This window comes from Cavia porcellus, unplaced genomic scaffold (genome assembly GCF_034190915.1).
Source record: "Cavia porcellus strain 051 isolate PalLab524CR breed Dunkin Hartley unplaced genomic scaffold, mCavPor4.1 scaffold_29, whole genome shotgun sequence".
Taxonomy (NCBI): Eukaryota; Metazoa; Chordata; class Mammalia; order Rodentia; family Caviidae; genus Cavia; species Cavia porcellus.
In genome coordinates, this window is record NW_026947512.1 from 4,785,238 (window position 1) to 4,800,437 (window position 15,200).

Consider the following 15,200-nt stretch of genomic DNA (forward strand, 5'->3'; position numbering starts at 1 on the left):
CAATAGAAAATTGAGGACATGAACAAGGCTTGCCAGTTACTTAAAAAATAATCCATAGGTGCAGTCTTACTAGATTAATGTCACAGGGCAAGATGCAAGTACCAGACAATTACCCAATCTGTCTCTTTGCTGCCTGTGATGGTTTCAGTTGAATCGCACAACTGCTACAGAGTCATCTGATACTGTAGTGAATGTTTCAATGTCAGCTCATCCTTGAAGTACCCTGTCCTAAAACCAGCTGGATGAGTGCTGCAAGTACAATAAAAGAAATGAGTCGCCCTTTCTCCTGTGGAGAACAGCTGTGGAGTCTTTAATAGGTGGAAAAGACCCACTATGATTTGAACATGTTCCCTAAAAGTTCATATAGGGCCTGTATGATTTGATAAAGTCCTGAGGGCAAGACATAATGATAGTAGTGACTATATAAGAAGAGGGAGAGAGACCTACGTAAGCAAGCTTGCTGTCTCACTGAGCAATGCCCTGCACCACAAGATGATCCAGCAAGAAGTCCCTATCAGGGTCTTGGATTTTGCAGCCTCCAGAAATGATAGTCAAATCACATTCTATTTTTAATAAACAACCCAGTTTCAGATATTTTGTTATAGCAACACAAAACAGACTGATAAAACTCTTAGAATCACTGAACAACTTCAAAGAGTTGAAATAATTTGAATCCAGAGTGATATCCTGTTTTAAAAACCTTGACAGGATTTTATCGTTTTTAGGATAAAGTCCAGAATCCAGCACATGGTCTCTCGCATCATCTAACCCCTGTCTCACCAGCTTCTCAGCTTCACTTTACCTTTTGCTCCCAGAATTCCACATACTCAACTTTTTTAGTTTCTTAAATATGCCAGGCTTTTTCTTTGTGGTCAAAAGTTCAATACAGGCTTTTTCAGAGAGCAGGACACTTCTCTCCAACTCCCCTGCCCTCTGTAAGTACTTTTCATGTAATTTTAAATTTTTTACCAAAAGTCACTTTCTTAGGAAATCTCTCGCTCCCACAACTGGACAGATTTCTCTCTTACTACCATTCATATCATGGTATATTTTTCCTAGAATTTATCATAATTAAATCACTAAATGACAAATTGCCTTCTTTCCTGTAGCTCTCCTGTTTTAATGTCTGGTTTGGACCTAGGTAGGTGCATGCTCACTGAGGGCGACTCTGCCTGCTATGCTCACTGTGGCAGCCTAGAGTAATCTCTATTGAAGCATACATGGTTCTAGCCACACAGATAGTCCCGAGAAACCAGCCTGCTGTTCCACCAGTGTCCACCCCTAAATTAAAGCTGCGACATGAGGGTCACCTCTGCTTCTTCCTTCCTCCTCACTCCATGTAGGCAACCAGTCACCAGATTCAATTCATATCTTTTCTGCCTGGCTCTTCTCATCCTGTTACTCCAGGACACTGTCATTGATCATTTCCACAACTGCAGTGACATGGTAAACAGTGTTCTTGTCCCTAGAATTGTTCCCCCACAATTCATTAAGTCTACACTGAATTCATGAATGGATTTTGAAAACCAAAATCTGATATGTTACTCTGAAACATAAAACCCAGTTATCCTAAGATAAAATCTAACTTCTTTATCTTGCTTTCGGTGCCATTCTAAGTCCCAGCCCATGTAGCTCTCTCCAAAGGCATCTCTTGAACTCTCCTGCTACAAATATCCTACACATTTTTAAGTTCCTAAAACTTACCATACTCAGTGATCTCTAAGAGCTCGCCTTCGAGGCTCACTTGCATGTTATTTTCTTGGTGCTACTCCTCAAACCCTAAAACTAGGTGAGGGACTTCCATTACAGGGGACCCCCATAGCCTACCCTTTCACATTTTAATCCATGCTGCTCTTGCAAGTTCTGTGTCCAGATTTGTCTCAGTGAGGACTGTCTGTAATCATGTCTACTGATGTACCCACAGTGCCCAAGGCAGTGCATAGGCCATGTGAGTCATACTGGTAAAATCAATGAATAAATGAACTGGTAAACATGGAAGAGAAGCTCAAATGACTCCATGGTATGAGCCGATTTAGATGGCAAGTTCCAAGTCTGCTTTCTACTAGCTATCTGGCTTTGAGCAGCTTTTTCAACCTCCCAGTTTCCATTTCTTCATTTGTAAAAATGGTGATATTTATATACCTCCAGGGTATAGTGGCCTCTGTAATAAGAATGAAGTGAAATCAGGTAAATGGTATCGCTACAAGTATAACCCTTAGGGAAAGAATTCAGTAGTTGCTTGTCATGGTTTATGTGTGTGTCCCCCAGGCCTCATGAGTTTGCATTGTTCATATGTGATGGTTCATTGTCTAGTGCTTGGATTGATGGTGTCAGTGCTCCACCCACGTAGGGGTGGAGCCAGGATGTGATGTAATGGCAGGAAGAAGGTGTGTCTTCCGCTGTGGGCGGCCGCCATGAACTGTGGTCCAGCCATGCCTGCCTGTCTTGGAGCCAACTGAGTGTGGACTGAAACCTCCAAAAACTGTAAGAAATAAACCTTTCCTTTCCCCCGTTTGGACTTCAGGTATTTTGTCTCAGCAATGAGCATAAAGTAACTAAGACACTGCTGATTCTTTCCCCTTTCGCACTTAGCAATCATGACACCCGTGAAGGAATTGACACCTTTCAGCAGAACACTAGGCCTACTGGGAAGTGAGAACCACGAATCTGGGAAGTGATCATTCTTCAAAAGAGAACTACAATGGAGATGCTAGTACATTAAAACAAAAGGCAAGGGGCTGAGGATTTAGCTCAGCGGCATAAGCACCTGCCTTGCAAGCAGGTGGTCGTGAGTTCGATCCCTGGTACCGGTAAAAGAAAAAAGAAGGCAAAACCTTTTTTCTACTGCCATTTCACAGTGATCTCTCCTCTAAAGCTAACTGAAACACTAAACATGCTTAGTTTGCTTTTCTCTCGCCCAAGCTGAGTATCTGTTTTGAGATACTCACTTTCTAGAGAAAAATCATTCATCTCAGAGTATAATTTCTTGGACAATTTTAGGCAATGAGTTCCTAGTCTGCATAGTGCCCTGGGGGGCAGAATGAAGCAAGAGGGCTGTGGAGCCGTTGGTTGTACTCACAGGCCTGAAACAGGGTCCTGCTGCAGATAAGGAAGAGCTTTGGCATTAGCAATGATCTCCTGAGGCAGAGATGAAGGCTCCATACGCTGGAACATGGGTGCATTTTTCTGCATAAAAATAAAATTGCTATGACTCGGTGGGGCCTGCTATAGAGAATATACAGCTTACCTGATTCTAAACATAAATAATACCTTGTTCGACTAGTTTAGTCTTTGATCTACTTGGTTTGTATTCCTCGTCACTAGAAAGTTCTTGGGACTTCTACCACACTGGCAGAATATTGTACTTCAGGGATGTAGAGTCCTTGGGGCTCCCCTTGGGAGTCCACATGACTCCTTGTGGTCCACCCACCCACAGCATGCTGTCACTGAGCTTCACCTGTTCTTCCAGCTGCTGTCTCTGCTTCTTTACTTTACTCTGTTTGTAGTAGTCCATGATCATCATTGCTGCATAGATTTTGCCCACAGTCAGGTCGGAGGCTAAAAACACAAACGTGGCTTGGTGGTGAACAAAGAGAAGACAGGTGGGAGAGAGCAGGGGCACCTCACAAGCTGTGTTATTCATTCTCTGAAGCAGGTGTGCACCCCCCATCACCCATTCATCCAGTGTGCATTGAGACTCTGAAGATACAAAATGACCAGGCCCCAAATCTATCCTTGAGTAGCTTACATATCCACCAGTGATGGTGATGATAGCAAACTGACAGAAAGCAACACATACTCCCTGCCATTCTAGATAGACGTCTATGTCTAACCAACAATACCTTCTTCCTAACTGCATAAAGGTTTGCTAAACAGTATTTTGTAGAAGGAAGGATCTACACACTCATAATTTTACTCACAATCACAATGACTGATCTTAAGAAACTGTTTTCAGTAAATTATAAGAGACTTAAAGAGTAGAAAATTTAGTTCCCTAATGATAAAAGCAACCTTCTTCTATCTCCTTGATTAGCCCAGGTTCTCCAAAAGATGTAGCCTTGGAATGCTGTGTTAGTGACAAGGACACTCAGGAGGAGACCCCACACCTTTGGGCATGGGCACAAGCAGATCCAGCATCTTCTGGGACAGGTGAGGCCAGATGGCTAGGGTTTCCTTTTGTAGTTCCGAGTCTAGCTGCTGTCTGTCTGCACCACCTAGAATAAAATACGTTATTAATAAATAAATTGGAAGAGAGACAGAAATAACATGGACTGAGGGAATAGATGGGGGCAGGAGCTGAATCAGCATGGCACCTTATTTTCTGAGACAAATCCTGGCACTTAGTGACAGTGGATCTTGCAATACCAGGTCTTTCTGCTGAGAAAGCAGAACACACTTCGGCTCCCACTTTCAGCAACTAAGGCATATTCTGCCACAGATCTGAGGCCCTGAAACCAAGATCAACTTCCTCATTGATTCTAAAAGCCTCTGTGGTACTCAGTGTATTCAAGGCGAAAATAAAAATTGCCACAAATAAGCCTTCCCTGCCTCCTAATAGTACATATATCATTCTTTCAGCCACCCTAACTCCATAGTCTCAATAATCTGATTTTTAAAAAGATCTGAATCAGGTAAGAGAGGGAAGGCTGAAGGTCTGTCTAGAAGGAATGAATCTTTTATTTCTTAGATCACTCAATTAGCAGTCAAGATGAGCAAAAGGATAGCCAGGCTCCCTCAGAAGCCTGCCGGAGAAGGCTTCTAAGACTTTAGAGAAAAGATGCCATATAGGAAAAAAATGACAATATTACATAAATATTCAATGAACAATTATTCTAGCATGCCAACTATATGCCACAGGCAGACTCATCCACTGATAAAACTGGAAAAATGCTCAGAGATGATCAAGTCATTTCTTTTCCACAGGGAAATGGCAAGTATTATTGTTACTAAGCCTGAGATGTTATATCAGAACCCCAATATTTGATTTCCAGGTATTGCATCTTTGCTTTCTTGGCTGGCTGCTTGCTGGTCCAAACAGCTCTGTCTTCTACCATCCTGCACAGGTTGTTCCATAAAGCCTCCCTTTACCTTTCCTTTTCCCCTTCCTGAGCTGACCTTTGGCAATTTTAATGTCCAGAGCTGTCCGGATCAGAGCCATAAGAGTGGAGGTGAAGTGGACGGTCATATCCTCAGCTACTGGCATGTTCATCAGGACCAACCTCTGTGTGAAAGAGAAAAAAGAAACAGCAGACCCCAAAAAAAAAAAAAATCAAAAGATACCTTGGTGAGAAGGGGAGAAAAGTTCAGAGGCCAAATGCATAGACAAAAAAGAAGGGCAAGGATTCCCCATCCCCTGGCCCAGCCCTGCTCCCCTGCTTCTCACTGAAGGCTCATTTGATGCTATTTTTTCTAGGAAATGATGCCAAATTCCAAGAGAAGAGGGTTCCCTAATCATTCTGTAGAACTCCCTCATGGGTAGTCCCAAGAATATCTCTGATAGGGATGGGAAGTGATTTCTAAAAGCAGTGGCTCAGGGAAAGGAGTCAGCTCTAGGAGGTGGCTTCATTCCCTGTTTTACGGCTGCATATTTTGACTTGTACCATGAACATCCCCAACTTGATGACAAGACAGTATGGGGTGGGGATTTCGCTTTGCTTATCTGACTTGAAAGATGCATCCTAGTGCCCCCTTTTTGAGTCTTTAGAAGATGAAATTTGCCAGCACATGATTGACATGCAGAAGTCCAACTTATCCAAAGGATGAGGTGGAGCAGGATGGACAGGGAGAGAGTGCAAACAGGCTCTAGGAAGAGGAGAGGGACAAGGAGAGTGGGGAAGAGAGTGAGAAAAGGGGGCACAGGCAGGAGCAGAGTGGGCAGGCCCTGTTCCCTTCACCCAGAGGAAGGGATCCAACTGAAATGGCCAAATCCACTTTCCAGAGAGTATCTTGCTTTTGGAATTCTTTACCTTTCTTCCCGATCCCTTATCCAGTTCTCCCACCAAGTTTTATCCCAGAACTGCAAAGAATTCAGGGCTATATTCTACCACCTGGTGCTTTTGGATGTGGCCATCATGAGTAAAAGGGATATAAGCCTGTAAGCTGTGCATAAGAAGCCGTATGCTGGGGTGAGATGAAAGTGTCTAAATGGCCACGGTCCGGGGAAATGCTCTCTGGAGCAGCACAATTTGGAGGAAGCAGGTGAATGGCCTCTGGCAGAACCACCAGCCGGGCAGGGAGTAAGTATGGTATCTCTTGCAAGGCAAGGTCTCTGATATGCAACTGGAACACCTTGCCTAGAGTGATTCCACGGATGTGATCTCTCAGGATGTAAGTGTAGTTTCTTGTTGGTATCTGAGTTCCATCTCTCCTACTTTCTAAATGCCCAAAGAAGTGGCAATATAACCATGATGTATTCCTAAGTGAATGAAAGTGCTCTCAATTCTGGATCACCTAACCACCAGAAGGGAATTATCAGCAATTATTAATAATGGGTGAGGAAAAATGCAGGCCCTAAAACTACGAGCAACTGAATAGCAGGTGACTCCTACTGTACCATACTTCTGTGAGTATGAGGGCCACACCTGTGCCGGGCTAGGAGGGACAGGTAATCCTGAATGCAATTTGTGCCAAATCAGAGCCTTTTCTCTTGAGAGTATTTCCAAGAGAACTGGATAATCAGGCAAGTGGGGAGGAAAGCTGCATTCCTCAACTTATCATGAAATCCAGGATACATTCCCCTTTTGTCCTTATTCCTTTTTTATGCCATGGGGAAAGAAATTTGTTAAAGAGTTTTCTTCTCTCCTCAAAATTTCTTCTGGAACCACGTTTATAGGAATTTGCGCATTATTTCCCTAATTTATCTGAGTGAAGGTGTTTCTTTTCAAATAATCTCTGATAGCTGTTTGGTTGGAGGCTTCCTTCTTCCCCATATATACTAAAGCCTTGGCCACCACTCTGCCTCCTCTAGAAGGAAACGCACCATTAAAGTGCCTTTCCAGGAATCCACTCACAAAAAGCCACACGCTTACAAAAACACAGAGTGACACAGAAAAAGCCCCGCGGTGAACAACACTACAAACCATTCCTGTGACCTTTAGGGACTTGGTGAACCTTTCTGACCCTCTGGTCTGATCATTTCCTTTTTCCTTATTCCCTCCTCCACCCCCACAGCATGGCTTCCTCCCATGTGCGGGCCTCCCCATGACTGGATCCCATTTCCTGCTGGTCTCTAGCCCAGAACAAAGGAAGGGGTGGTCTACCTTATATGCCACTTTGGAGGGACATCTCTTGCCGAGGCCTAGCGGTGGTGACATGAGAGTCAGCATTTCATACATCTCAGTGTAATGGATGCGGCCACTGCTCATGGGGGAGTGGTAAGTCAGGATGGGGACAGGGCAGGAGGGGTGGCAGGGGAAGGAGAAGGAAATTGGGGGAAGGATGCAGACAGGTAGGAAGGAAAACAGGCATTCCCAGAGAGCCAAAACAAAATAAATAATACAGAAAATAGGAGAAGAAAAACAAAACAAAATGGACAAACAGGAAAAGAATAGGAAACCTGTTAATCAAGGCAAATCATACATGTGACTCCATCCTGGTATGGATTTATATCACGCCCCACACAGACCCGGGAAAGGAGGTTGCAACCTTTGGTCCCTCTGACACTGTCAGGAGGCATTGATTGGGTTCTTGGTGAGTATTACCCTCACTTTCCTGCTTCCTTCGTGTATGCCCAGTAGGACACAAACTAATTTTCAATTCCCAGGGCTGTGCACGAGCGGTATAAACCGGATAGACGGTGCTCCAACCGTGGGTAGGAATTTCTGGTCCCAGCTGGGATTGGGGCACTGGCCTGAGAATCAGACCTCACTCTTCCCCTAAACCCACAGGCAGAACATCGTGTATCCCCCTCTGGTGTGTGTGTAGCAGAAGGCGGCGGCAGCTGGCTTCAAAAGTAGTGAGCTGAGGTTGCTTGTCTGATAAGAGTCGGCCCGTTGCTTCCACCTGGCTCTGTGGACAACAGTGCTCTTTATTCCCCAGCATGCACCAGGTCGATGGTATGCTGGGGACAGAAGAAACTAAACCAGGAGGAAGAGCATCTTGCATGCCATGCTACCCTCCCCAGCTCTCCCACATGCGGCTGCAGGTTTCACCAGGGTGGAGTTTAAAGAGTCTCAGCAGAGGCAGCTGTTCAGCCTCCTGAGTATGGAATCACCGTGTGACCACGCAAATCAGCTCTCTCCATTGCCCAGGCAGGTGTCCTTCCTGAGCCTATGTCTTCTTCCAGCCACCTGGACAGTGTTATGCCACAAGGAGCCCACACTTCCCTCCTGTGGCACCAGGAGAGGGCTCTTTGTCTAGCAGGTACATCCTTAGATGCGGGCTTGGTAGAGCCATTCAACACAGAAGTTTCCCACAATATGGCAGAGTTGGGAAAGAAATTCTTATGTGCCCCTGAACAATGTCCTTGATCTAACCAACAAAAAGAGACTTGGCAATTATGACTGCCCCCTCTCAACCATAATGGCAAGACTCTAAGGCAAGGAATCTGCTTGGTAGTCTTTGTCCTCTACTGATGCCATCCCGGACTCTTGAGTGCTAGCACATTCTCCAACACATCTCTTGAACTATGCCTCTTTTACATACTCTTGCCTGTTACCCTATTGTTTCACTTCTTCTCTGACCTACACCTCTTATAGTCACTTGTGGCCAAACTACCAGGCCTGGGAGGCTGGGCAGAGGTGAAGATGACTAGAATCATATTGTGATTCTTTATACGTGGGATAATGATGTCAATAGCTAAAATGGAGCTCCTCTGTCTCCAATGATGGGAAGCAGAACCCTACTGGATTAAAAAGATTATTGCATTCTCTGGAGGAGGGAGAGGATCCTCTGATTAAATGTACAGACTAAGATGGACTAGATTATGTGTGTGCGTGTGTGGGTACACACATATGTGAGTGTGTTCTTGTGAAGAAAAGTGGAATAGATCAAATTAACTTTTATATTACATCTTTAACTCTGTTCTGGCTTTCTCACAAAATGTGCCCTGCTTTCTGTTAACAGCTGCTGGTTCTGGAAGGGTTTGGACCTCTTTAAACTCAAAGGAAAGCAACATGAAGGTCCCCTCATGTGGCACAGTGGTGGTGGAGCAGAGGACGGAGAGGAGGGGTTGATGTGGCATCCCACCGAGGGCAGGACTGGGGGCTGGGAGGCAAACCTTGCAAGCCACCCTGTAGGGGCAGTTCTCTCCCAGGCCCAGAGGAGGCGAGATCACCCGCACTAATTTGTACATATCCTTATACGGGATCCTGCCGCTGTAAAGGAAGCAGAGGTGGGTTAATAGGATATTCAGAGAAGGATGGGAAAGAAATGAGAGCTTCTCCCTAAAACGGGCTGGAAGAAGTAAGAGCAGCTTCTTTGTTTGCGCCTGGCAAAGCCAAACAGCAAGTCCTTGGAGAATGATCATCTTGCCAAACTGTACTGCCCCAGTATTCTCAGGAGGAACACCCTGATACCTATCTCATCCACACCTGCTAGAAGCATCCACATCCCTGACTTTAGCAAGAATTCTAAGAACAAAGATCGCCAGTGAGCCCATGACCACTGTCCAGCACTATACTGGCCTGCCATAGAGTAGACAATGAAACTGTTTGCTCTTCACAGACACTGACTCCAGCCAGTTACTCAGATTGCCTCTCAGGAGAAATGGGAAATCAATGTCTTTCTGCAGACTGTAAGTGACAAATTTCCCATTAGGCTAATCAGCAAGGAGCCCAGTTGGCATGACAGAATTAACATGGCCTCAATTCCCTCGGTGACAGATTTTATGAATTCAGCTTGGGCAAGCTCTTCTTCCTTCAGAGCGAATCTGCTTGCATCCTTGTCCAGAAAGCAGGCTGAGAGAGAACCCAGAAGTATTCTCCTAGCCCCATTCCTGCCACCCAATATCCAACATGGACCCTGCCAGGATTCCAGAAAAACTGTGACCTCTCTTACCAATCCCATTTCCTAAGAGCCTGCTAGAGATTTCTAGCTTCCTGTGGAAGGTGTAGAATGAAATATTGATGAGTTTTCAGTGGCCAAAGCATTTTCACTCCAGGGTTCAGAACAAGGGATCCATGCCCAGGAATCTGCAGGCCTGAAACAGATAATGTTTTCACTGAAAATTGTAAATAAGTTGTCTCCACTGCTGAACATCTAGTCCTCACTGACAGCTACATCAAGGCGAGTGCCTCGCTCCATCTTCACCCTTTCTAGCCTTCTCTTGATTTGAGTGCCGATTCTTTCTATTCTCCAGGATAGCAGCTCACCAGTACCTTCACAGCTTGCAGCTCTTCAGGGAAGGTAACTTTATCCATGTTCTTCTAGTTTGCTTCTTGGTGAGGTTAGGAAATAGGTGACTTATTAGTGGATATATAATGGTGTTCTATGATTTGTATAGTCCTTGTTTAGAAGACATTGACTCACTATCCTGGTGTCCTGCCACCTTCCTTTTACCACTGAGAAAGCAAATGAAATTCTAGCCAGCAGTTACACGGTGATATTCCAAGTAGACAGAAGAGGTTCTCCTTTGCTTTTTGCTCTCTTTGCTTAATTCCTGTGTCTGGGCATCATGATTGGTCCTTGTGGAACTGGCCTGAGTGAGGAGCAGCATGTTTACCACACATGGCATTTGGATCCTAAGGTAATGCAAACCCACAAGAATCTCAGGTTTCTAAGAACCAGGAAAGCTAGGTGAACAAGGCTAGATGAAAACGACTGCCTTTGCTCGCAGGTGGCTTCTCTTAGGTGAATCTCTAAGCTCCCAATCCCACGGCCATCCATGCTTTCCAGATGCTCATTTGCCTTCTTTCCAAGTTGCATTCTCATGTGGTTATTGTCAGTTGCAATACTAATTGCATGTATGACATAATAGTACCCACACAATCATCCTTTAAGGTAGGAAAGTATCATTATCACTGCTCCACAGATGCAGAAGCTCAGAAAAGTGATTCATCCAAGGTTACTGAACTGATGAAATGCAGGCCTGGGTGTGTTGTAGAACATATTGCTTGCTGCTTCCTTACAGCTATCTAAAAATGTGTCTAGAAAGTAAAAGGCTGTTAGCCATTGTAACAAGAGTGAATTTAAATAACTCTGAGCTCTCAGTTGTAAATAATTGTAGTGGGTTAGAAGAATTCTGGTTTATTCATTCAGCCCAGAATTCAATTGCCTCACAGGAGGATAGATTTTTGGGAAGCATTTCAGATTATAAAGAGGGCTCCAGGTGGAAGCAACATGGTCCATTCCTGTGAAGAATGAGATTTCTTGTAGTATTTTCGGAGGGGAACCAAAATGAACAGAATGGTGAGTTAAGACCCCAAAACTAAGATGGGTCAGAATTGTTTCTTTAGAGAAATCATTCATACAACTCTCAATCTATCCTCAACCATAAGGACCAAAATTCTGCCTTTGTTTTGAAATAGGGGTCAGCAAACTTTTTCAACAGTAAAACCTTTGACAATGAAGTACTTCAAGTAGTATTATCAAGTTGAAGGACTTGAACTATCTTTGTTAAAACTACTCAGGTCTCTCTTGAAGTGTGAAAGAGCCATATATAATATATAAATGAATGGTTGTAGCCGTAGTCTAATAAAACTTTATTTGCAAAATCAGACAGTGTGTCAGATTTAACTCATAGGCAGTAGTTTGCTAACCCCTGCTTTAAACACCAGAAGGTACATCACTTCAGACCTTTGGGGATAAAGGAGATAACAAAGGTATGGTCGCTGCCATTTCCTGCTGTTTAATTCAGTTCCATGTGATAAAATCGGCAAGTGTTTAGGGGAAGAGTTGTAAGAACATTTTGCTTCGTTTTAAAAATAGAATCTCGAGTTATATTCAAAAGGTACCTGCTGAGACAGATGAAGAAGATAAAACACTAATATTACTAAGCATGGTGGCCAGGTGTCCACTGGCCCAGAAAACCCTTGTCAAACCCTCTGGTGACTCAAGAGAATCCACTAACATTGGAAGGAAAATAAGAAAGAGATTACTGGAAGCTGCTCTGGGAGTGAATCCAAATGATCCAAGGTGAAGACCGTGTGATGAGACTGATAAAGAAAGGGGAAAGTCTGTGACAGAAGGAAAACGAGGGTAAGGGAAGCAAAAGAGGTAAGATTTTGATGACGGGGTTGGTACCAGAGATTCTTCCACAGGCACAACCAAGAGGAGTGACCTATCCTTGTGCAACAGGTGAGAATTGGGGTGGGTCCAATTCCACCCTCTTCCCCAAGAACGCCAGAGCCATTTGATCTCTGGGTGTCCCACAGGCTTACGCACCATGCTGCTCTGTCATATTCTGCCCAGACACGGACAAACTCGTCCAAGTGGTGAGGCCCCAAGATGGAGGAATCCCGAGTCAGGTACTCAAAGTTGTCCATGATGACAGCCACAAACAGGTTGAGCATCTAAGGACAGAGGGGAAAAGAGCGGTCAGGGGGTGGGCAGTGTAAAGGAGCGCTCAGGGAACAGAACAGGCATCCGAGCAAATAAAAGACTTCCAAAGTTCCTAAGGCTGAAGCTTCTAGCTAAAGCACCGCTTTAGTACCGAACATTTCATTGTGTGAGCATTGTGATTTCCTTTTTCTATGCCACTTCACATTTGGAAAACACTCGACTTGCATTATCTGTTCAATTTACTTCATTGTTTTCATGGTAGCAGAGAGAGAGCAGCAGCTTCAACATTCTCGAAGTCTAGAGAAAGTCAAGGCCAGCAAGCAACCTTCCCTGTGCTGCCTCCTTTGCTCTCCGATGCTCCACAGAGGGGCTCAAAGAGAGCTCGTGAGGTGACTCAGTGAGGGAAGAGCCGACTGCTGAAGACTGGCTGTTTACTGATCTGGAGGGGCTTCTAGACTCTGTCCTCCCCTGTGGTTTTTCATCCAATCTTTACGGCACACTTGAGACTCGAGTGCTGAAGTGTGAGATAAAAAAGAGCTTACATTCCCACGTCCAGAGAACATTTCCCATTCCTGGCTCGTGCTTAAAGCATGCAAGGCCTTCACTACATGTAATCACTTGGGCCTTCTTAATACTGTGTGCAGTATTTAGAAGACATTGTGATATATTGAAAGCATACAAATGTTACAAATTCGGAAGAAAAACTCTAGCAGAAGGCTGATTCTTGAGCTGAGTCCTGATAGACAAGGTCCTATTTAACAGACAGGACAGGTATAAAAGAAGGAGGAGGAGAGAGCATGGATGACAGAGCACAGAAGTATGCAGGGGCAAGGGTCACAGGGGGAACAGTAGGGACAGCAGAGAAGCTGGGGCCAAGTGTTGAATCACAGAAGCATCTTCTTAGTCATGCCAGAGTCTAGACCAAGATTAGCAACACGGTCAGATAACATATACTGGGGACCTTTTGGCTTGTACTGTCTCTGCCACAACTATTCATCTCTGTTGCTGTAGGACCAGGCAGACACTGTATATGCAAATGCAGACAGTGTATATGCAAATGAGCATAGCTATGTTGCAAGAAAGCTTTGTTTCTGAACACTGAAATTTGAATTTCATATAATTTCCACATACCATGAAATATTATTTATCCTTTTTTCCCTCATTGCCATTTAAGAATGTAAAATCTATTGCTAGCTCACAGGCCATGAAAAACTGTGGCAAATTAGATTTGGCCCCTGGGCTGTAGTTTGCAGATCTCTGGTCTAGGCTATTCTGTAAAGGGTTTACACAGAAGACAGATCATGGAACATATGCATTTGGAAAGAACCATTGGTAATAGCACAGAGGGTGGACAGGAGACTGAGAGGGGAGAATTGTTCCTGGACCAAGCCAGAGGCAAGAAAGGCCTAAAGACGGGATTAGAGCGTTAATGAAGTTGTGATGGACATGACTTGACCACGGGGCTGTTGTTCTGTTTCAAGGGCACTAAGCATGTATTGACTATACTTCTGGTGCAGGTTTTTGCTTATTTACAGTTAGTGTGGCTCACTGGGGCACCATGCTATGACCCAGGCTCCCAGGAAGTCTTCAGATCCCATTTTCTTAGATAGCAATGATTAGTGACTGAATCAGAACCAATAAAACGGTACTGGGTAAAAGACTTGCCCTTCCTTGTTGCTCATGCATATGTGAGGATGTGAAGTGTAGCGCTGCTAAGACCATCTGGGTGCCCGGAGGTAGGGTAGTTAAAAACTGAATTCATATAGAAGAATGTGAAGGTGATCTATATAGAGAAAGCTGATCCCAATAAGCCCCTTGCTTAAGCCTGCCCTGCCCTGAGATTCCTCACTGACATGAGCTTATAAAAATCCCACCTTGCTTAGAGTAGATCTAGTTGGGCTTTCCAACACTTGTAATTTAAAATCTTGCTTCATAGAGACAAAGTGGTTGGGAAGATGAGGGAACAGGAGTCTCTGTTGTAGATCCCAGGTTAAAGGCCTGGATGCTTGGAGGAACCAGTCATGCAGACAAGAATACAAGATAAGGACATAATTGGGACTCTTCTCCACATGGAGTGTTGGTTACATTATCGTAGCTAGTGTTTCCTTCTCTCTGTCTCTCTGTATCTCTCTACCTCTCTCTCTATGTTTCCCACCCTTTGCCTAGAACACAAATGACTTGCTGGAGGTCACCTGTCTTTATTACCATGAGGGTGAGAGACACATCCCAAAGATGATGCAGGAATGACTCAAAAGTCCTAACAAATCTGTGGAGCTATCATGAGCCTGAGAACCTCCTTTTAGAATTTGTTGACATGAGAGGAAAATCATTGCCCTTCTTGGTTACAATGGTGTTATTTGGGGAGTTCTATTTCATGCTGCTGAACCTACTCCTAACATGGGCCTTTATGCCTGTCACTGAAATGAGAGCCACTATGAAATTATTTAATCTCTGCCTGGGTTATAACAGATTTTCCATGTATCCACATATTACTTTTACTCTCATTTTAGGGTATCTATTATAAATGTTAACACAAACTATTAGCATTGTTTATTGCTTCACATTTGTATAGTCTTTTAACAGTGTGCTACATGCATTCACACCTATGGTTTGTTTTTAAGCTCCCTCTACCTCTTTGTGAGACAGGTTTAATTACCATTAGCCCTTCAAGGAAACAAGTGCTTCTAATTCACTTTTGGATTTTTAGCTCCCAGCACATGGTTTGGCATCTCATAGGACATCATTAAATCTCCACAGAGTGG

General features: G+C 44.2%; 1 protein-coding gene across 3 annotated transcripts in view; it reads right to left on the reverse strand.

Moving 5' to 3' along the window:
• The window catches only part of Cacna1e (calcium voltage-gated channel subunit alpha1 E), a 479,237-nt gene that overhangs the window by 16,357 nt on the left and 447,680 nt on the right, over window positions 1–15,200 (reverse strand). For 2 of the 3 annotated variants that reach the window (XM_063240090.1, XM_063240088.1), the window contains 6 exons: window positions 12,322–12,449; window positions 9,218–9,314; window positions 5,116–5,221; window positions 4,107–4,214; window positions 3,458–3,558; window positions 3,080–3,186 (listed from right to left, as the gene is read on the reverse strand). In XM_063240090.1, coding sequence (XP_063096160.1) covers window positions 3,080–3,186; window positions 3,458–3,558; window positions 4,107–4,214; window positions 5,116–5,221; window positions 9,218–9,314; window positions 12,322–12,449 — 647 coding nt within the window. Of the gene's footprint in view, window positions 1–3,079; window positions 3,187–3,457; window positions 3,559–4,106; window positions 4,215–5,115; window positions 5,222–7,259; window positions 7,357–9,217; window positions 9,315–12,321; window positions 12,450–15,200 lie in introns of all 3 variants that reach the window. The other variant, XM_063240089.1, reaches the window with a different exon arrangement.